The following is a 22,116-nucleotide window of genomic DNA, read 5'->3' on the forward strand; positions in this document are numbered from 1 at the left end:
CTTTCTCTTGTGATAGGATGAGGTCATTGCCGTCTCGAAAAAGGTAATTATTCGGCTGCAAGATCTAGCGAAATGGGTCTGTACTGAGACTTCACAGTGGGATATAAACACACAGGAATCCAAACCCAACACTTTGAACCTGGACAGCAGCAAAGAGGATGCTGAACTGACCATCAGCCCACCATTAGACTGCCACCTCACCTCAAATAATGTTGGAAATGAATGTGCAAGTTCAGGTAAGGAGCCTTCTAGATAGTGCATGAACCAAATGTATGAAAAAGCAGAGTGAAATCTTAACCATCCATGTGAGAATTCTCTCTTCCCATTCTCTGTTTAAATCCTTTGAATCTTACATTGCATTTTTTACTGAAGTCAGTTAAAGCTTGACTATTTGGCCAAGCAGAATCCAGTTTCTTTAACATCAGGAATGAGCACCGGGTACTCGGAGTTTTTACCTAATAAGGCTGTCGGTCAAAATATGATCAATTTGACAGGAATGTTTTCCCTCTGAGTGAGTGTGAACATAGCTCTGACTTGGGCAGCCTGGCTCGTATGCCCAGATGGAGTGAAACAGCGTGGAAATGGGCCCTCTGCCCATAGCATCGGGCTCACCTTTTATTTATTTGGAATGCAGTTGAGAATTTGAGCAGTGATCCACCTTGAATGTTACTGTTATTTATACTAAACTATGATTTTTAAAAAAAAGTTAAATTAAGTATTTTGCCAAGGAGACTGATTGGTAACTTGGGTCACATTTTTTTATTTCCAGAATAGATCATAAAATCCTGTGGCTATTACTTTGGGGTTTGATGTTAACTGAGGTGATTGCAATTGACCCTGTGTCAATTCTGAGGATTAATGAGGTGCTAATTTTTTTTAGTTCTGCAGGGAAAGACAATAACTTGTCTATTGGGGCCCTGCAGGGAAACCAGTGGGAAACTTTGAAGGTAGACTTTGGCAGTTTCATCATAAAATGAAGAATTTTCGGTCCTTAAACTAGAACCCCCAATTAAATTAGTTCAACTTGCCCTGAAAATTGGTCCCCCAGCAGATAGGGAGGCTGTGTTAACCAATTCCATATTGTTTCTTGGGAAGTCTGGTGGTTAGGCATGAGTAATGCAGTAGACCCAGTTCCTTGAATGGAACACTGTTCAAGCAATTGGGGCATGGAATTGGTTTTACAAGGTTTTTCAGTTTTCTGAAACTGCCCTTTGTTTTGTCTGGCTGAACTTAATGAACCAGTTGAAAGTTGACAATGTGGATTTCCTATTTTTGAGAGTGGTTATAAGAAAATTTCACTGAACTACTTGTCAGCTCTTGTCCTCCAGTGGTTGTGATGTTCCAAGATGAATGACTTTTTCTCAAGCTGCACTGACCAAAGCTAATACCATGCGTAAAACAAGCTCAAGAACATAATGTGATTTGGCTCTTTGCACTTGCTCCACTAATCAAGAAGTCTACTTTCCTGCACTAACTCCATATCCCTTGATTCCCTTGATATCTAAAAATGTATAAAATATGTTCAGACTCTGACCCTCCATCAATCTAATGGACAGACATTTCCATAGGAAAGGCTTCTCATCTCAATCCTGATTGGCAGATTCCTTACATTGAGACAGCCCCCCTTGATTTTTGGATAACCCAGTAAAGGAGAACTTCATTCTGGCATCTATCCTATCAACCCAGAAGAATTCTGTATACTTTACTAGGATCACCTCTCATTCTTCGCGATCCCAAAGAGCATGACCCAGTCTGCTGCGGAGACCAACCATATCACACACTCTGTGTCAATTTGGGAAAGTAATACAAATTGTTATAGATCTCTATAGCACAGTCATGCCCTTGAGCCCTGGATGTTGTGCTAATCTATATATTCCAACCAAAAAAAAAGTACTACAGCCTTCTTACTTCACAACCCTCTATTTTTCTTACATCCATGTGCCTAAGAATCTCTTAAATGCCCCTAAGCTTCCAGCCTCCAACACAATGTCCAGCAAGGGATTCCAGACATCCACAACTCTTGGTATAAAAAGAACCTGAACACTGATGTCTCCCCTAAACTTCCCTCCCTTCACTTTGTAAAGATGTCCCCTGGTGTTTGCTATTCCTGTCCATCTTATCTATGCCTCTCAGAATCTTGTAGACCTCTAAGTCTTCTCTTATCCTCTGTGCTCCAAAGGGAAAAGTCCCAGCTCTGTTAACCTTGCCTCGTAAGATTTGTTTTCCAATCCAGACAACATCCTGGTAAATCTCCACAGCTTCCACATCATTCCAATAGTGGTGACCAGAACTGAACACAATACTCTTAAGTGTGATCTCACCAGAAGTTTGTAGAGTTACAACATGACCTCTTGATTCTAGAGTTTAATTCCCCATTATTAAAGCCTAACATCTCAAAGGCCTTCTTAACTGTCCTACCAACCTGTGCATTTGGACCCCAAAATGCATCAGCTCACACTTATCTGGATTGAAATCATCTGTCACTTTTCTCCCTAACTCTGTATCCTGTTGATATCCTCTTGTAACCTTCAGCTCCATCCACAACTCCTCCAATGTTCATGTCCTCTGCAAATGAACTGACCCATCTATCCACCCTTCATCTTTTTTTTGGAATATCTTATTTATGATTTTCATGGACTCACCAAACTCAACAAACCATTCAATCTTTCCAATGTTCCTGTATTTATACAGAGACTGTATTTATCGCCCCCCCCCCCCCGACCCGCACAAACAATTTAACATACAGACATCAATGGGGCCGTCAATCCTGGCAAAAATCAAAACAGAGAAAAGAAAAAAACCTAGGAATGACGATGACAAAGAAACAAAGATTAAAACATGAAAAAAAAGTGACTCAAAAATAAAAATCAGAACAACTAAAAAGAAAAAAACCCATTGTCTGCCCTGTGTCCTGTTTCACTTGTCGTACTCCTTTTCCTCCGGGGACAGATTGTTGCAGTAACTATTTCGTGGGGTGGAACTAATCTATCTGAGTGCTGATATATCACAAGTAAGGTTCCACACTCCAGCGAATGTGTTATGTTTCTTCCTTAGATTGGACATGATTTTCTCCAGGGGATGCAGTTCTCCATTTCCATATTCGATCGAGTGGTATTTAGTTGGGAGTCTGACTTACATGAAAACGCTACACACTTCCTGGCTACCGACGAGACGACCTTCACAAATGGAATTTGATCTTTGGTCAATCTAAAACTCATGTCCCCAATATTTCCCAGAAGGTACAACTCCGGATCCTGTGGAAATTCCACTTCAGTAATTTTTTTCCAGAGTCCCCCAGAAAGGTCTCATCTTTGTACATAGCCAGATGGAGTGGACAAAAGTTCCCACCTCCACATCACACCTAATGCACATAGCTGAAATTTCGGGCTTTGATTTGTGTAATTTTTGTGGTGTGAGGTACAACTGGTGCAAGAAATTATACTGCACCAACCCTTATCTGGCATTGATGATCCCCGACACACTGTCCAGACACAGCTCTTTCCACCACTCTTCATTGATTGTTGTTCCCAAGTCCGACTCCCATCTCTCCCTCAACCTGTGTAAGCTCGTGCTTTAGAATATGTAATACATCTTAGAGATAAATGTACAAACATTCCTCTGTCGATTAGAATCTCCATGTTACTACATCTTGGTAGGGTCCCAATTTTTCCCTTAAGAAAGATCTTATTTGCAAAGAGCAGAAGAATGTTCTGTTAGACAAATCGTATTTGTTTCTCAACTGCTCAAATGACATAAACTGCCCCTTTTTGTAACAATCCTCGATACACCTGATCCATTTTTGGCACCAAGTGTCCAGGATTTTATTACCCAGAGTCAAAGGTATTAACTTATTCTGGGTCAAGGGTGTTTTGGGGGATATTGTTTTACTCTTTTCCATGTCTGGATTACATGCTTTAGGATGGGGCTCTCCGATTCCATTTTCTTTGAGAGTAATTTGGTGTCCCAGTTGTATATAAATTCTTCAGCTAATTCTTCGCCTACCAAGTGCAGTTCAATTTGTGCCTATGGTGGGGGCGGGAGACCCTCACTCAAAGAGTGAAAAGATGAACCTCATCTGGACTGCCCAGAAATACTTTTTAAAATTGAGGAATTTTAAACCCCCAAGTTGTAGTCGCATACCAACTTTACCATGGAGATTCTAGCCGCTTTCCCATTCCACAGGAATCTTCTGACGCACTTGTTGAGGACTTTAAAAATAAAAAAAATTTAAAATAAATATAAATCCCTGAGGCGATGGAATGAGCAACAATCTGAAAGATGTTGGAGTCTTGGCATCACCTTCATTCTGACACAGTTGACTCTGCCCATTAGTGTTATGGGCAGAGTCCTCCAACGAACCAGGTCATCCTCAATCTTCCGGAGCAAAAGGAGATAATGGAGTTTGTACAAGTGTGTAAATCTTTATCTACTTTAATCCCCAGATATTTCCTGCCTTCTTCCGGCCATTTGAATTGACATCCTTGTTGGTACTAACCATTATCCCTGTTCATCAAAGGCATTATCTCCCCCTTTATCCAAATTTATCTTGTACCCTGAAACCTTTCCATAATCTTCCAGTGTGGTCTTTAGTCTGGTCAATGACCCACCCCCCTCTCCCTGGGGTCCGTCACATCGCCAGCAAACAGGTTGATTTTGTGTTCCACCTGGCCCACCTTAAACCCCTTTATGTCTGGATCCAGCTGAATGGTTTCCACCAATGGCACAATGGCTATTATGAACAGAGCTGGGGACAAAGGGAACCCTTGCCCCCTTGACCTGCTCAATAGAAATATTGAAGACATCTCCCCAGTTGTAATATAGCTTGGGGTTTATAATGCAGTGGGCTGATATCGCCTCAAACCGTGCATCTTGGCACCTCACAGTTCGGCGGGCAGCAACCTCCTTTGAAGAAGACCGCAGAGCCCACCTCACTGACAAAAGACAAAGGAGGAAAAACCCAACACCCAACCCCAACCAACCAATTTTCCCTTGCAACCGCTGCAACCGCGTCTGCCTGTCCCGCATTGGACATGTCAGCCACAAACGAGCCTGCAGCTGACGTGGACATTACCCCTCCATAAATCTTCGTCCGTGAAGCCAAGCCAAAGAAAAGAAGAATGAGCCCAGAGGACCTCAAAACCCAGTAGCAGTAGATATTCTCCAAGATAAAAGGTTACTAAAGCAAAAGTTGCTTTTAATTATATTTAAACATGAAAACAGGACAAACGCTAACTTATCACTATTAACTTACTTAACCTAACTTAACCCCCTTCTAATTCTAAGCGCACATGTAAGTAATGTGTGTGTGTAAGTTTAGAAAAGTTCTTTAATTCACAGTCCAATCTCACTTCTCATTCCTCCAAGTTCACTGGTTGGAGACAACTCTTATATTATGCACAGAATCTAACATTTATGAACTTCACCAGGCTTTGGTGCTTGAAAGTAAATGGTTACTGCTCAGGAAGGTTCTTGTCGGTTTTCAGAGAGAGATTTTTGTTGGTCGGTGGACACAAACTGATTCCTTTTAATCAGCCACGTCAGTGTGTTGCTGAAGAAACTTGCCCCATCAGGGGTTTCCAAAATACTCAGAGTTCTTTCATCTGTCGCTTTTCAAAATAACAATACATTAGTAAAGGCACTTGGACCCGGCCTGTCTGGTTTCAGCACAGCTCCAGTATTTTAAATGTGATCTGTTTTGAAGTCTTTGTACATTAAAAAACCTGCTACAATTTAGCTCCTTTAAAATATATCTATATACAATATAACATATGACACAATCTGTCACAATTAGATTTCTGTGGGCTTCATCATATATGTCCCTGACTTGGAACCTGGGAGGCAACATGCCATCCAGGAGCCTTGAGCTTGGTCACAGAACCTCCTATCCACTCATCTAACCAATGCATCCACAATCACCATTGGTCTCCTCTTCTCCCTCCCTTCTGAACTGAGGGACCAGTCTCTGCCAGAGACATGACCACTACAAATTGTCCCTGGTAGATCGTCTCCCCCCCCACCTCCCTAAACAGTATACTTATTGTTGAGGGGAACAGCCATGGGGATACTCTGCCCTATCTGCTTATTCCCCTTCCCTCTCCTAACAGTCATCCAGCTGATGTTTAGGGGCAGCTGTCTCTGTACAGATTCTGTCTATCACCCCTTCAGTCTTCCAAATGCTCTGGAATTCATCCAGCTCAAGCTCCAGTTCCTTAACTCTGTCTGTAAGGAGCTGCAGTTGGACTCGCATCTTGCAGTTGGAGCCTTCACGGACAATTGTGCTATCCCAGATTTCCCACATCTTGCATTTAGATCATTCGACTGCCCTAGCTGCTGTCTCCATTAACAATTCATTGTTTATATGCAAAGATCTTGACTGGCCTTGGCTTACCTGAAAGAAGCTCACCCTCAGCCTCTGCTCGTTGAAGCCTTGTGAGCCAAAGCCTCAAAGAGCCACTCCTACCCTGAGCCACTTGCACAACAGCTGCTCTACACTGGCTGCTCCACTTGAGCTTCCCTACTTTTTACTGCTCCTTATCTGTAACTCCTTCTCACCAATCACCATTTTACTTTTTAAATTCTCTTTCCCAAAGCTTGGTCCCAACTCTCTCTCATATATGAGGCCTTTGCACCTCCTCTTGCAGTGACAGTCCTGAAATCACAATATCAGCGGCCTTGTGGCTGCTTTAGGAATAAACCTGCAATGTTTTCATGAGTCCAGGCAGAGGCTCTAATGTCAAAACCACAAATTGCTGATTTTTTTTTTCTTGGAACCATCTGTATTTTTATTCTTGTCTTTTTAAGACTATAAAATGTCTCCAAAACTCTGAGCAGCAGGTATCTAAATTTTAAATTTTAATTTGTACAGAGATATACCAGGATGCTACCTGATTTAGAGAGTATGCATTATGAGCAGAGATGAAGGGAGCTCGGGCTTTACTCTCTGGAGAGAAGGAGGGTGAGATAGGGATCCTGTTCTGGTTGGTTGCTGGTTATTCCTGGTGTTGATGTCGGGGCTGCTTCTGTTTACAATGTATAATGATGATTTAGATTATGGATTGAATGGTTTTGTGGTGAAGTTTGCAGATGACACCAAGATAGGAGGTGAAGAAACCAAAAGTTTGCAGAGAGACTTGGACAGTTTAGGAGAGTGGGCAAAGAAATGGCAGCTGAGATACAATGTTGAGAAATGTACAGTTGTTCATTTTGGAAGAGGAAATAAACAGGCAGATTATTATTTGTATGGGTAGAAAATTCAAAATTCGGAAGCGCAAAGGAAATTGGGGGTCCTCGTGTAGAATAATCTAAAGGTTAACCACCAGGTTGGATCGACAGTAAAGAAAGCGAATGTTATGTTGGCCTTCATTTCAAGAGGAATAGAGTAAAGAGGTGTTGGTGAGGCTCTATGGGGCACTGGTAAGACCTCATTTGGAGAAATGGGTTTATTTTTGGGATGTAATAATGTTGGAGAGAGTCAGAGAAGATTTACCAGGATGATTCCTGGAATCCAAGGACTTAACATACGAGGAACATTTATCGGCTCTTGGACTGTATTCATTGGAGTATAGAAGAATGAGAGGGGATCTCAGAGACATTTCGAATGCTGAAAGGATTGGACAGAGTAGATGTGAATAAGATGTTTCCCTTGGTGGGTGAATCCAGGACAAGAGGAAACAGCCTTAGAATTAGAAGGTACCCATTTAAAACTGAGATAAGGAGAAATTCTTTTAGCCAGAGGGTCGTGGATTTGTGGAATTTGTTGCCACGTACAGCTGTGGATCATTAGGGGAATTTAAGGAGGAGATTGTTAGCTATCCAATTAGTCAAGATATCAAGGGATATGGGAAAAAGGTTGGAATATGGAACTGGATATGAGAACAGTTTAGCTCAGGGTGGAGTTGCAGAGAAGACTCGATGGGCCAAATGGCATACTTCTATTCCTTGATCTTGTGACATGATAAGGTATAGAAGATATTAAAAGGAATAGAGAGAATAGACGGCCAGTGCCTGCTTCCCAGGTCACCACTGCTCAATACAGGAGGGCATGGCTTTGAAGTAATAGGTGGGAAGTTCCAGGGAGATATTAGAGGAAGGATTTTTACCCAGAGAGTAGATGGTACCTGGGTCAATGGTGGAGGCTGGTGAATTTCCAGAGACGACTAGACAAGCGTATGGAGGAATTTAAAGTGGAGGATTATGTGGGAGGCAGGGTCTAAGGGTCAGCACAACATTGTGAGCTGAAGGGCCTGTACTGTTCTATGTTCTACAAGCACGGTAACAGGCTTTTTCGGCCCACAAGCCTGTGCCATCCAATTAGACCCAATTGACACATTTTGAACAGTGGTAGGAAACTGGAGCCCCTGGGGAAAACCCACGCAGACTCTGGGAGAATGTACCAACTCCTTACAGACAGCGTGAGATTCAAACCCAGGTCCTGATCACTGGTGCTGTAACAGTGTTGCATGAACAGCTGTGCTAACCATGCTGCCCTACAATCTGTCTTGTAAATACTAGCAGAGAAGCAGACAAACCAGCAGCTGAGGAGATGGGCAGTGTTTCAAGTCCTTGCATCATTGGAACTTTCCAAGTGGAATGGGCTGCACTGGAACTGGAGGGGAGCCATTATCCTGGCAGGGAGGTTTGCTAATGCCTTTGCAGTGGAAGCAGCAGATGAGATGTTTGGAGCACAAGTAGGGAGAGTTGGTAGGGAGTTTGTGTAAATGGGCAGGCAGAGAGGGAAAAGTTGCAACCATGTGAATGCATTTTAATACAAGAAGGACACAGTCAAATACAGGGCTAAAGGTTTTGCCTGCACACAGCATCAGAAATAAAGTGGATGACCTTGTAGTACCACTGCGGATTGGCAGCTATGATGTTGTGGCCATCATAGAGCTGTGGATAAAGGATGGAAGTAAAACAGGAAAGTCTGCAGACTCTCATTGAAGTAAAAACACAATGCTGGAGAAACTCAGCAGGGCAAACAGGGCAGATACATAACCAAGGTTTCGGGCCTGAGACCTTCAGCAAGTTATGGACAAAATGTGGGCAGGCACCCAAACAAAAAAGTTGGGGGGGGGGAGAAGGAACACAGTCCCATAAGCTGGAGGTAATAGGAGGAAGGCACACCAGAAAACAAGGAGAGGAGGGATGGCTCTGTGAATAGAGAAGGAAGGGGGTAGAGAGCTTGGGGGAAAGAGAGAGGAAGAACAGGGAGTGGGCTAGCAGAAACCAGAGAAGTCGATGGTAATACCATCCAGTTGGAGAGTGGACAGACGGAAAATCAAGTGTTACTCCTCCAATGTGTGGGTGATCTTGATTTGACATTACATGAGGCCACGGACAGTGGGGTGGGGAATTAAAAAGATTGGCCTCTGGGAGATCCTGTCGCAGATGCGGACAGAGCAAAGGTGCTCAGAGACACGATCTCTTCGCCTGCATCCAGTCTCTCCAATATAGAGAAGGCCACAACTGGAGCACCGGATGCAGTAGGTGATTCCTGCAGATACACAAGTGAGCTGTTGCTTCACTTGGATGGACTGTTTAGGGCTACAAATGCTGGTGAGGGAGGAGGTGTGGGTGCAAGTGTGGCACTTCCTGCGGCCACAGGGGAAGGTGCCAAAGGTGCGATTCGTGGGAAGGGATGAGTGGATGAGGGAGTCATGGAGGGAGTGGAGAGAGGAAAGTGGAGGGGGAAGATGAGTCGGGTGGAGGGATGCTGTTGTAGGAGGTGGAAATGACAGGATAATGTGTTGGATGCGGAGGCTGGTGGGGTGCTGGGTGAGCACAAGGGGGTTTTTTTTGCGTCTGGGGGCAGAGGGGGTCAGGGCAGATGATTGGAAAATGGAGGAGATGCAGGAGAGGGCTGGGTTGATGGTGGTGGGAGGGGAGGACATTTCAGAAGATCTAGACTGGAAGGTCTCCTCTTGGGAACAGAGACAGAGAAGTTGAGAGAAAGGAATAGAATCCTTGCACGGGACAGGGTGTGAAGAATTGTAGTTTAGGTAGTTGTCTCTGAGACGGGGACAGAGAAATCAAGAAAAGGGAGAGTGTCTCCGGAGATAGACCAAGGGAATTTGAGATTGGGGTGGAGGTTGACAGCGAAGTGAATGAAGTTGATGAGCTCATCTTGGGTGCATGAGGCAGCTCCGATATGTAATCATCAATATAGATGAGGGGTCTTACCTGTGTAGTCTTCCAGCATGGGTTGGTGCACAAACAGGCAGGCGTAGCTGGGGTGACAATGCACAATGCTGGAGAAACTCAGCAGGTCAAATAGTGTCTTTTATATTAGCAAAGGTAAAGATACAGAACTGATGTTTCAAACTTGAGTCCTTCATTAAGATATGGAAGAATGTTGACAAGTTCAAAGGCAAAGGGAGAAGGGAGGGATGGGACAGAAGTGATCGGGGGAGGTGGGTTGGCTGGGTGAGTGGAGAGGAAGTGTTTTGGGGGGAGGAGGGATGTCTGTGTGAGTGAAGGGGAAGTCTTTTGGGGAGGAGGGATGCTGGGTGAGTGGAGGGGAAGTGTTTTGGGGGGAAGGAGGGATGACTGGGTGTGTGGAAGGGGACGGTGTGGCTCTTTTGGTAAGGAACAACATTAAATCGAGGTGATATGGGATCAGAAGAATGTTCAGTGCCCTCTGTAATGTTTGGAACAAAAACTTTTTTTTTCCTTTATTTGCCTCTGGGATCTACAGTTTGAAATTTGTAATTAAACATTTCACATTTGATTAAAGTGCAAGGTTATTTGTCCATGTAGAAAAATACAGCAATTTTTATACATAGTTCCCCCATGTCAGGGCACCATAACGTTTGGGACATTTGGCTTCACGGGTGTTTGAGAGGACTCGGGTGTGTTTAATTGCTTCACTGGTGCAGGGATAAGAGAGCTGGGCTTGTTTCTAAGCTTTTGATCACCTTTGGCGTCTTTAGTTGCTATTTTTCAAAATGAGACCAGAGTTGTGCCAATGGAAGTTATGAGGCTGAAAAACAAGTAAAACAGTAAGAGCCATCGCCCAAACCTTAGAATGACCAAAAATCAACTGTTTGGAGCATCATTAAGAAGAAAGAGCATATTGGTGAGCTCAGTAATGACAAAGGGATTAGTAGGACAAGTAAGACTCCACTGCTGATGACAGAAGAATTCTCATCATAATGAAGAAAAATCCCCAAACACCTATCCGACAGATCAGATGCACTCTTCATTAGGCAGGTGCAGATGTATCAATGACCACTGTCCACAGAAGACTTCATGAACAGAAATACAGAGGCTACACTGCAAGTTGCACACCACTAGTTAACCTCATTACAGTTTGCCAATAAGTATTTGAAAGAGCTGGCAGAATTCTGGCTAAAGGTCTTGTGGATAGATGAGACTAAGATTAACCTGTGGCAGAGTGATGGCAACAGCAACATGTAGAGTTGATGAGGATCCAAAGTATCTCACCTCATCTGTGAAACATGGTGGTGGGATGTTGTGGCCTGGGCATCTCTGGCTGCCACAGTTACTGGTGCACTTACCTTTATTAATGAGGCAACTGCTGATGGCAGTAGTAAAATGATTTCTGAGCTGTATAGAAACCTCTTATTTGCTCAAGTTCGAGTAAATGCCTCCAAACTCTTCTCCAGCAACACAATTATCCCAAATATACTCTTTGGCTTGGCTTCGCGGACGAAGATTTATGGAGGGGGTAAAAAGTCCACGTCAGCTGCAGACTCGTTTGTGGCTGACAAGTCCGATGCGGGACAGGCAGACACGATTGCAGCGGTTGCAGGGGAAAATTGGTTGGTTGGGGATGGGTGTTGGGTTTTTCCTCCTTTGCCTTTTGTCAGTGAGGTAGGCTCTGCGGTCTTCTTCAAAGGAGGTTGCTGCCCGCCAAACTGTGAGGCGCCAAGATGCCAAACTGTGAGGCGATATCAGCCCACTGGCGGTGGTCAATGTGGCAGGCACCAAGAGATTTCTTTAGGCAGTCCTTGTACCTTTTTTTTGGTGCACCTCTGTCACGGTGGCCAGTGGAGAGCTCGCCATATAACACGATCTTGGGAAGGCGATGGTCCTCCATTCTGGAGACGTGACCCATCCAGCGCAGCTGGATCTTCAGCAGCGTGGACTCGATGCTGTCGACCTCTGCCATCTCGAGTACTTCGACGTTAGGGATGTAAGCGCTCCAATGGATGTTGAGGATGGAGCGGAGACAACGCTGGTGGAAGCGTTCTAGGAGCCATAGGTGGTGCCGGTAGAGGACCCATGATTCGGAGCCGAACAGGAGTGTGGGTATGACAACGGCTCTGTATACGCTTATCTTTGTGAGGTTTTTCAGTTGGTTGTTTTTCCAGACTCTTTTGTGTAGTCTTCCAAAGGCGCTATTTGCCTTGGCGAGTCTGTTGTCTATCTCATTGTCGATCCTTGCATCTGATGAAATGGTGCAGCCGAGATAGGTAAACTGGTTGACCGTTTTGAGTTTTGTGTGCCCGATGGAGATGTGGGGGGGCTGGTAATCATGGTGGGGAGCTGGCTGATGGAGGACCTCAGTTTTCTTCAGGCTGACTTCCAGGCCAAACATTTTGGCAGTTTCCGCAAAGCAGGACGTCAAGCGCTGAAGAGCTGGCTCTGAATGGGCAACTAAAGCGGCATCGTCTGCAAAGAGTAGTTCACGGACAAGTTTCTCTTGTGTCTTGGTGTGAGCTTGCAGGCGCCTCAGATTGAAGAGACTGCCATCTGTGCGGTACCGGATGTAAACAGCGTCTTCATTGTTGGGGTCTTTCATGGCTTGGTTCAGCATCATGCTGAAGAAGATTGAAAAGAGGGTTGGTGCCAGAACACAGCCTTGCTTCACGCCATTGTTAATGGAGAAGGGTTCAGAGAGCTCATTGCTGTATCTGACCCGACCTTGTTGGTTTTCGTGCAGTTGGATAATCATGTTGAGGAACTTTGGGGGACATCCGATGCGCTCTAGTATTTGCCAAAGCCCTTTCCTGCTCACGGTGTCGAAGGCTTTGGTGAGGTCAACAAAGGTGATGTAGAGTCCTTTGTTTTGTTCTCTGCATTTTTCTTGGAGCTGTCTGAGGGCAAAGACCATGTCAGTAGTTCCTCTGTTTGCGCGAAAGCCGCACTGTGATTCTGGGAGAATATTCTCGGCGACACTAGGTATTATTCTATTTAGTAGAATCCTAGCGAAGATTTTGCCTGCAATGGAGAGCAACGTGATTCCCCTGTAGTTTGAGCAGTCTGATTTCTCGCCTTTGTTTTTGTACAGGGTGATGATGGTGGCATCATGAAGATCCTGAGGCAGTTTACCTTGGTCCCAACAAAGCTTGAAAAACTCATGCAGTTTGGCATGCAGAGTTTTGCCGCCAGCCTTCCAGACTTCTGGGGGGATTCCATCCATACCTGCTGCTTTGCCACTTTTCAGTTGTTCGATTGCCTTATATGTCTCATCCAGGGTGGGAACCTCATCCAGCTCTAGCCTTAGGGGCTGTTGAGGGAGCTGGAGCAGGGCGGAATCTTGGACTGAGCGGTTGGCACTGAAAAGAGATTGGAAGTGTTCTGACCATCGGTTGAGGATGGAGATCTTGTCGCTGAGGAGGACTTTGCCGTCTGAGCTGCGCAGCGGGCTTTGGACTTGGGGTGAGGGGCCGAACACAGCCTTTAGAGCCTCGTAGAAACCCCTGAAGTCGCCAATGTCCGCGCTGAGCTGGGTTCGTTTGGCGAGGCTAGTCCACCACTCATTTTGGATCTCCCGGAGTTTGCGCTGAAGATGGCTGCATGCGCGACGGAAGGCTTGTTTCTTCTCTGGACAGGACGGCTTTGCAAGGTGAGCCTGGTGGGCAGCTCGCTTCTTTGCCAGCAGCTCCTGGATTTCCTGGCTGTTTTCGTCAAACCAGTCCTTGTTTTTCCTGGAGGAGAAGCCCAGTACCTCTTCAGTGGATTGCAGTATGGTATAATATACTACTATACTACTACTAATATACTACTACTAATATACTACCAAATATACTACTAAAGCAACAAATGTGTTTTTCAAAGCTAAAAATTGGAAAAATCTTGAATGGCCAATTCACTCACCTGATCCAAATCCAATTGAGCATGCCTTCCATATACTGAAGAGAAAACCTGAGGGGAAAAGCTCTGAAAACAAGCAGGAGCTGAAGATGGCTGCAGGAGAGGCCTGGCAGAGCATCACCAGAGAATAGCCCCAGCACCTGGGGATCTCTCTGAATCACAGACCGAGCAAGGAATATGAAACAAAGAACATGACAGACACAAATATTATGGTGGCCTGAAATGAGGGGACTATGTATCAAACGTCACGTGGTCAAATCAAAATATATACAAATAACCTTGAATAAAATCTGAAATGTGCATTTTAATCACATGTATATTGTTTAAGGACAAATTTCAAACTGCACAGAGGCAAATAAACAAAAAAGTGTATTTATCCCAAATATTATGGAGGGCACTTTAGAATTATTGTGGATTGAGTTTAAAAAATGGCAGTGGTCAATAGACACTGTTGGCTGTTTATATACAGACCTCCAAACAGTAGCCGCAATGTGTATTAAAAATTGCAACAGAAATTGTCAGAAAGGCAATGTTATGGTCGTCATTGGGTTTTTTTTTTAAACAAACCAGTATGTTGTCCCAAGACTGGATCTGTGGAAATCCTACGAGATGGCTTTTTAGAGCAGCTTGTTGGTGAGCCTACTCGGGGATCAGCTGTACGGAAATGTGTGTTAGGTAATTAACCAGAGGTGATGAGAGAACTTGGAGTAAAGGAACATTTAGAGAGCACTGATCACAGTATGATCGAGGTCGAGTTGAAATATAACGAGGAGAAAATGAAGTAAGATGTGTCAGTATTTCAGTGGATTAAAGGGAATTACAGTGGCACGAGAGAGGAACTGGTCAAAGTGGATGGGAAAGGGGCACGAGTAGGGAAGGTGGCAGAGCAGCAACAGATGGAGTTTCTACAAGAAATGAGGCAGGTGCAGGATAAATACAAACCATGGAAGAGGAAATATTCACTTGGGAAAAAGTCACAACTGTGGCTGACCGGGGAAGTCAAAGCGAACATGAAAGCAAAAGGAGGGAAACAAAATTTAGTGGGAAGACAGAGGATTGGAAAGATTTTCAAAATTCACAGAAGGCAAAACTCGGAAGGAGGGAAAAGATTAAGTTTGAAAGGTTAGCAAATAATATCAAAGGGGATAAAAGGCTTCAAGCATATCAAGAATAAAAGAGCAGTGAGAGAGATATGGATCTACTGGATAATGGCACCTCAGAAATTATAACGGGAGACAAGGATACGGCAGAGGAACTAAAGGAGAATTTTGCATCAGTCTTCACCATGGAAGACACTAGCCATGAGCCAGATGGCGAAGGGAACCAGGGAAGGGAAGTGAGTGCAGTTACTAACTTAAGGGAGAAGGTGCTTGGAAAGCTGAATGGTCTAAGGGTGGATGTCTCCTGGACTAGATGGACTCAGGTCCTGAAGGAGGTAGTGGCAGAGTTTTAAGATGCATTGGTGATGATCTTTCAGGAATCAATAGATTGTGGCATGGTCCCGGAGGACTGGAATATCACAAATGGTACTCTGCTATTCAAGAAGGGTGAGGCAACAGAAAGGAAATTATGGACCGGTCAGCCAAATGTCAGTGGTTGGGAAGATGTTGGAGTTGATTGTGAAGGATGAGGTTACAGAGTACTTGGAGACACATGACAGGATAGGATAGTTACCTTGAGGGAAATCTTACTTGACAAACCTATTGGAATTGTTTAAGGAAGGGTCAAGCAGGCTGGATAAGAGAGATGCAATGGATGTGTATTTAGGTTTTCAGAAGGCCTTTGACATGGTGCCGTACATGAAGCTGGTTAAGAAGATAAGAGCCCGTGATCTAACAGGAAACATATTAGCATGGGTAGAGCATTGGATGATTGGCAGGAAGCAGAGAGATAGAATGCAGAAATCCTATTCTGAGTGGCTGCCAGTTGCTAGTGGTTTTCCACAGGAGTCGGTGTTAGGGAGGGCCGCTTCTTTTTATGTTGTATATTAATGATTTGGATTATGGATCAAATGGCCCTGTGGCCAGCTTTGTAGATGCTACAAAGGAAGGTGGAGAAGCAGGTAGTGGAGAGAAATCAAGGAGGCGGCTTAAGGACTTGGATTAAGGAGAGTAGGCAGAGAAGAGGCAAATTAAATATAACGTCGTATAGTGTACAGTTATGCACTTTGGTATAAAAAATATATGGGTGCGCTATTTTTTAAAAGGGGGAGAAAATTGGAACTACCCAGGTGCAATTTACCTGAGGGTAAATTTCCATATTGAGTCAGTGCTGGAGAAGAGGAATGGAATATGAGAGAGGGGATGTGACATTGAGGCTTTATAAGGCACTGGTGAGACCTCACTTGGAGTGTCAAAGGTGACATTTTGACAGTACAGAATTTGTATGTTCCTGTCAGGATTAAAAGCAAGGTTAACAGGCCTAAGGTTTTTGAGGGATATTGGGATCTGGTTCGGAAGAAGAGAGAGGTTATAGCAGGTAGAGGCAACACAGAGCAAATGAGGTACTTGAGGAGTGTAAAAAATGCAAGAAAAACCTCAAGAAAGAAATCAGGATGACCTGAGGTGGCTTTGGCTGACAATGTGAAGGGAAGTCGTTAGAGTTTCTGCAGGTATATTAAGAGCAAAAGGATAGTAAGGGACAAAATTAGTCCCCTTGAAGATCAGATTGGTTGACTTTGTATGGAGCCAAAAGAGATGGGGGTGATCTTAACTTTTTTTTAATCAGTATTCACTCAAGAAATGAGCACAGTCGTGGGAAGTAAGGAAAACAAGCAGTGAGGTCTTGAAACCTATACAGATTAAAGAGGAGGCTGTCTTAAAGTAAATAAGGGTGGATAAATCCCTTGAGCCTGACAGGATATTCCCTTGGACCTTGAGGGAGGCCAGTGTAGAAATTGCAGAGGCTCTGGCAAAAATATTTAAAATGGCCTGAGCCATGGGTGAGGTGCCGGAGGATTGGAGGGTAAACATAGAAACATAGACATAAAAGATAGGAGCAGGAGTAGGTCATTTGGCCTTTTGACTCAATGAGATCATGGCTGATCTTAAAGTTCAGTACCCCATCCCCACGTTCTCTCCGTAACCCCTAATTCCCTTATACTGAAGAAATATATCTAATTCCCTCTTAAATATATTCAATGAACCTGCCTCTACTGCTCTCTGTGGCAATGAATTCCACAGATTCACCACCCTCTGGGTAAAGAAATTCCTCCTCATCTCGGTCCTAAATGGTTTGCCTATTATCCTCAAACCATGGCCCTGGGTTCTGGATTTTCCCATCATTGGAAACATCCCATCTGCATCCATTCTGTCCAGTCCTGCCAGAATTTTATATGTCTCTATGAGATCCCCTCTCAATCTTCTAAACTCCAGCGAGTACAATCCCAAATTGTGCAATCTTTCCTCATAAGTTATTCCTGCCATTCCAGGTATCAGTCTGGTGAGTCGCCTTTGCACTCCCTCCATTGCAAGAACATCCTTCCTCAGATAAGGTGTCCAAAACTGCACACAATACTCCAGGTGTGGTCTCACCAAGGCTCTGTACAGCTGCAGTCAGGTATCCTTATTCCTAAGCTATAGTAGTTCATGTTGTTCCGATGCTTAAAAAATGCTCCAAAGGTAACCCTGGAAATTATAGGCCAATGAGTCTGATGTCAGTAGTAGGTAAATTATTGGAGGTAAATCTAAGAGATCTGATGTACAATTATTTGGATAGCCAGAAACTGATTTAAGAATAGTCAACATGGCTTTGTGTGTGGTTGATCATGTTTAACCAACCTTCGAGTTTTTTTAGGAGGTTACCAGGAAAGTTGACTAAGGAAAGGGTGTAGATTTTGCCTATGTGGACTTTGACAAGGTCCCACATGGCAGTTTAGTCAGGAAGGTTCAGATGCTAGGTGAAGTTGTGAACTGGATTTGACAATGGCTGGATGGGTGAAGCTAGAGAGTACTGGTGGATAATTACATTTCAGACTGTAGGCTTGTGGCTAGTGATGGGCCTCAGGATTTGATGCTGGAGCATTGTTGTTTGTTGTCTGGATGTTAATGTGGTAAATTGGATCAGCAAGTTTGCAGATGATGGGGCTGAAAAAATGGCAAATGGAATTTAATGCAGACAAGTGCTAGGTGTTGCATGTTGGAAGGACAAACCAAGAAAGGACATACATGGTAAATGGTAGGGCCCTGAGGAGTGCAGTCGGACAGAGGGAACTGGGAATACAGATACATAATTCCTTGAAATTGGCATCACAGGTGGATGGGGTTATAAAGAGAACTTTTGGCATCTTGGCCTTCATAAATGAAAATATTGAGTAAAAGAGTTGCGATGATATGGTAAAGACATTGATGAGGCCAAATGTGGAGTATTGTGTGCAGTTTGGTCATCTAACTACAGGTATGCAGTGCTTAACGTCCACAATGCATTGTGTGAAACTGGGTGTTAAGCAGTATGGATGTTGTGTGAACACCATATTACTGCATATACTTACCAAAATTATATAGGACACTGAACTTGCAAAAAATTAAACTGTTTAATTTTTTTCACTTTTTAAACTTTTATGTAAACATTTTCTTAGCCTATATCACACACAGTTTAACAAAGAGGATCAGGATCATCCATGTCACTGTTCTCAACTTTCTCATTACGTTTTGCTGGATGAGTTTCTGGTGGAATAACCTCCATTACTGAGCTGTCCTTAAGGACCTGACTGAGGCTCTGTAGTGAACTGGAAATTCACTACTGATGTGATGTCCTAAGGACTGGCTCCTCTCCTGACTTTGCCCCTGCATACCCCATTATAAACCCTGGATCCCCACCAAAACCCCAGTTCAGTCCAAAGACTATTGTATGTTATTCTTACTGAATAGAAGCGTCGTCTTCAGTGCTCTCGGTCACGCTGCAATTTTATTCAATAAAGAACGGGATGGAAGCTCTGTTGAAGCCAGCAATGCTCCTAATCGATCCTCTGTCTCCAGAGGCCCCGGAGGGATTAATGTACTGGCCACACCAATGGTCTACTCCATGGATGAACTCGAGGTCGGCGCTTCTCTCACACGTCGGACCTAAAGGATTCCCGATCATCAGGGACTGCAATACTTACGAATCAGCCATCAAAAGGCTGAAGGCTCACTACGTGAGGCCCCAAAATGTCATCCTAGTGAGACATCAACTCTCAATGGAAGCAGCAGCTTGTTGAGTCCATCGAAGACTTTGTCCTTGTCCTACGGCACCTGTGAGGATCTGCGGGAACGAAGATGGCACAGCTTGAGAACGAGGAGAATAGCAGATCCAGGTCGCTCTTGTTGATGGCGTGAGGTCCAAGTACATCAGGCAACGGTTGCTGGACCAAGGCAGCGCGGCGCCGTCTGACAATGTGTGGCTGGCCAAGTCACTAGAAATGGCCTAAATGGGAGCAGATAACTTGGAAGGCAGCGGCAGCACCCTCCAGGAGGATATGGTCCCTGGAGTGGCTCCACACACCGCATCGGCCCAGACGGCGGTGGCTTCCGGCACCGAGGAATGCTTCTTCTGTGGTTGGCAACAGCACCCAAGAACTTGATGTCCTGCTAAAGACTCGATCTTCTCTGGTTGTGGTAAGAAAGGGCACTGGGTGAAGGTCTGCAGAGCGAGGGGAGCACTGAGCGGTCCAATGCGTGCATGACCCCCACCGGGCTGGCTGAGGTGTCCAAAGCCCAATCCCATAACCTCCCAATGCCACTGTTGGGCACCATGGTCTTCCTGTGGGGCCACACGGCGAGGGCAGCATTGTGGGAAACCCCAGCGACCACCTTGCCGCGTTTCGAAACTGGCACCATCCTAATCAGACGAGGAGGGGGAGCAGCCATATTGCTGCACCGCGTGGTCTCAGCCACCTTACTGGTTTTCAAAATCAGCGCCAACAGAAGAAGGAAGAGGGTGGCCATCTTGCTGTGCCTCATGGCCCCCGCTATCTTGCCAATCTGACAATCTACAAAGGAGAGTGACCATAGTTAGGGAAACGACTGCGCCTCCAGAGTCCTGGCAGTGATGGTGTTGGACCAGGAGATGCCTCACCAACTGAACAGTTCCATGATCAAGGTGGGGGTTAACGGGCGCAAACTGAAATGTTTAATTGACTCTGGCTCGACTGAGAGCTTCATAGACACAGAGACAGTCCAAAAACTCAATCTTAAAGTGTATTCTTCTAATTATCATATTTTTTAGCGTCCCATAAGCATTCTGTAAATGATCAAGAACATTGTATGGTTCATTTATCCTTGCAGCAGGGGGATTTCTGTAAGTTCAGAATGTATGTACTTAATGATTTTATGTGCTCAGGTTTGGTTGGGTCTTGACTTCTTGTGTCACTTCGAAAACGTAACCCTGCAGTGTTCTGGTCCCCTTCCTCCCTTTACGGTTCAAGGCCCCAAAACTCTGATACCTCTTGGAGTGTCTCCACATTGAATATAGATCCACCTTCTCTATTCCCTGATCTGAGTGCCTAATGCAGACTAATTGGTACAAAAAGCAGGCGCGATAGCGCAAAGACCAGGCATTCATCAAGGCTGAGACACAGCGACTGCTTGATGAGAACATTATCGCGCACAGTACCAGCCCATGGAGAGCACAGAGTGGTAAAGGGGGAAGAAAAGTCCAGGCTAGTAATTGATAATAGCCAAACCATTAATTGTTTTACACTCTTGGATGCATACCCCCTTCCCCCCACTCCCCAGTATTTCAGACATGGTGAACAAAATGGCACAGTATAAGATTTATTTGACCTTCGATCATGAAGCTGCTTATCACCAATCCATTCCGAAGACCATCCCTACACTGCTTTTGAGGCTAACAGGAGACCCTTGTCAGTTCCAGAGGGTTCCATTTGGTATCACAAATGGGGTCTCAATCTTCTAGAGAGAAATGGACCAAATGCTGGATGAATTTAAGTTAAAGGCCACCTTGCCCTACCTCGACAACATTACCATTTGTGGTCACTCTCTGGAGAACCATGATGCCAATCTCCAGAATTTTCTCCATGCAATTGAGGCCCAGAGCCTCACTTACAATACCAGTAAGTGCACGTTCAGGACTAAACACCTAGCCATCTTGGGCTACGTGATGGAGAATGGCATCATCGGCCCTGGCCCCGATTATCGTATGAGGAGCGTTTGACTGTGTTTGCCCAGTATTCATTGGATTTAGGAAAATGAGGTGGGGATCTAATTGAAATATTTTGAATGTTGAAAGGCATGGACCGAGTAGATGTCGAAATATTGTTTCCCATCATGGGAGGGTCTAGGACAAGAGGGCGCAACTTCAGGATTAGAATTGAAATACTGAGGAATTTCTTCAGCCAGGGGTGATAAAACTGGAATTTGTTGCCACATGCTGTTATGGAGGCCATGTCATTGAGTGTGTTTAAGACAGAGATTGGAAGTTCGTGATTAGCCAGGGTACCAAAGTTTATGGGGAGAAGGCTTGGCAGTTGTGAAATGGATCAGTCAAGATTAAATGGTGGGGAAACTCGATGGGCTGAATAGCCTATTTCTGCTCCTATGTCTTGTGAGTTATTTTTCAATGTGGATTTGCTGTTTCATTTAAATCCAAGCAGATCGAGAATGTTTCTTGGTTATAGCAGCTGAAACTTTGGCTAATTCCCCATGTTAAATTGATGGTTTCAGAGACTATTCTGTTATCACCCTGTGCCTCAGTTCTCTGGAATTGAGCAAAGTGTATAACTTGAAATTGGAACAATTAAGTGAATAAAAATGTACATTCTGGGAATGAATCACAATGCTGACCCACCTCCAGATGTTTTGTTCGGAAAATCCTTATTGGTAATTTTGTTCTGTGTCAAATTAAGTCATTTCCCATGGAGTATTGTCAGGACAATACAAAATCGTGCTGTTGCAGGGTTACCTATTGCAGGAAATGCGTGCTAAATTGCAAACAACTGAGGTAAAACCAATATCTTCCTTTAACTCTTGGGATCCACACCTCTCCCAAATCCATGGTATTGACACTCTCCTGGCTTGTTGATTGGCACTGACCACACTCTCTCCCAACCCACGTTGAAAT

The 22,116-nt window shown here is 44.5% G+C and overlaps 1 protein-coding gene across 1 annotated transcript in view; it reads left to right on the plus strand.

Moving 5' to 3' along the window:
* Positions 1 to 22,116, plus strand: part of LOC138743686 (AT-rich interactive domain-containing protein 5B) — a 175,532-nt gene that overhangs the window by 54,440 nt on the left and 98,976 nt on the right. The window contains exon 3 of the mRNA XM_069899278.1: positions 17 to 236. Coding sequence (XP_069755379.1) covers positions 17 to 236 — 220 coding nt within the window. The remainder of the gene's footprint in view (positions 1 to 16; positions 237 to 22,116) is intronic.

This window comes from Narcine bancroftii, chromosome 9 (assembly GCF_036971445.1).
Source record: "Narcine bancroftii isolate sNarBan1 chromosome 9, sNarBan1.hap1, whole genome shotgun sequence".
Classification (NCBI taxonomy): domain Eukaryota; kingdom Metazoa; phylum Chordata; class Chondrichthyes; order Torpediniformes; family Narcinidae; genus Narcine; species Narcine bancroftii.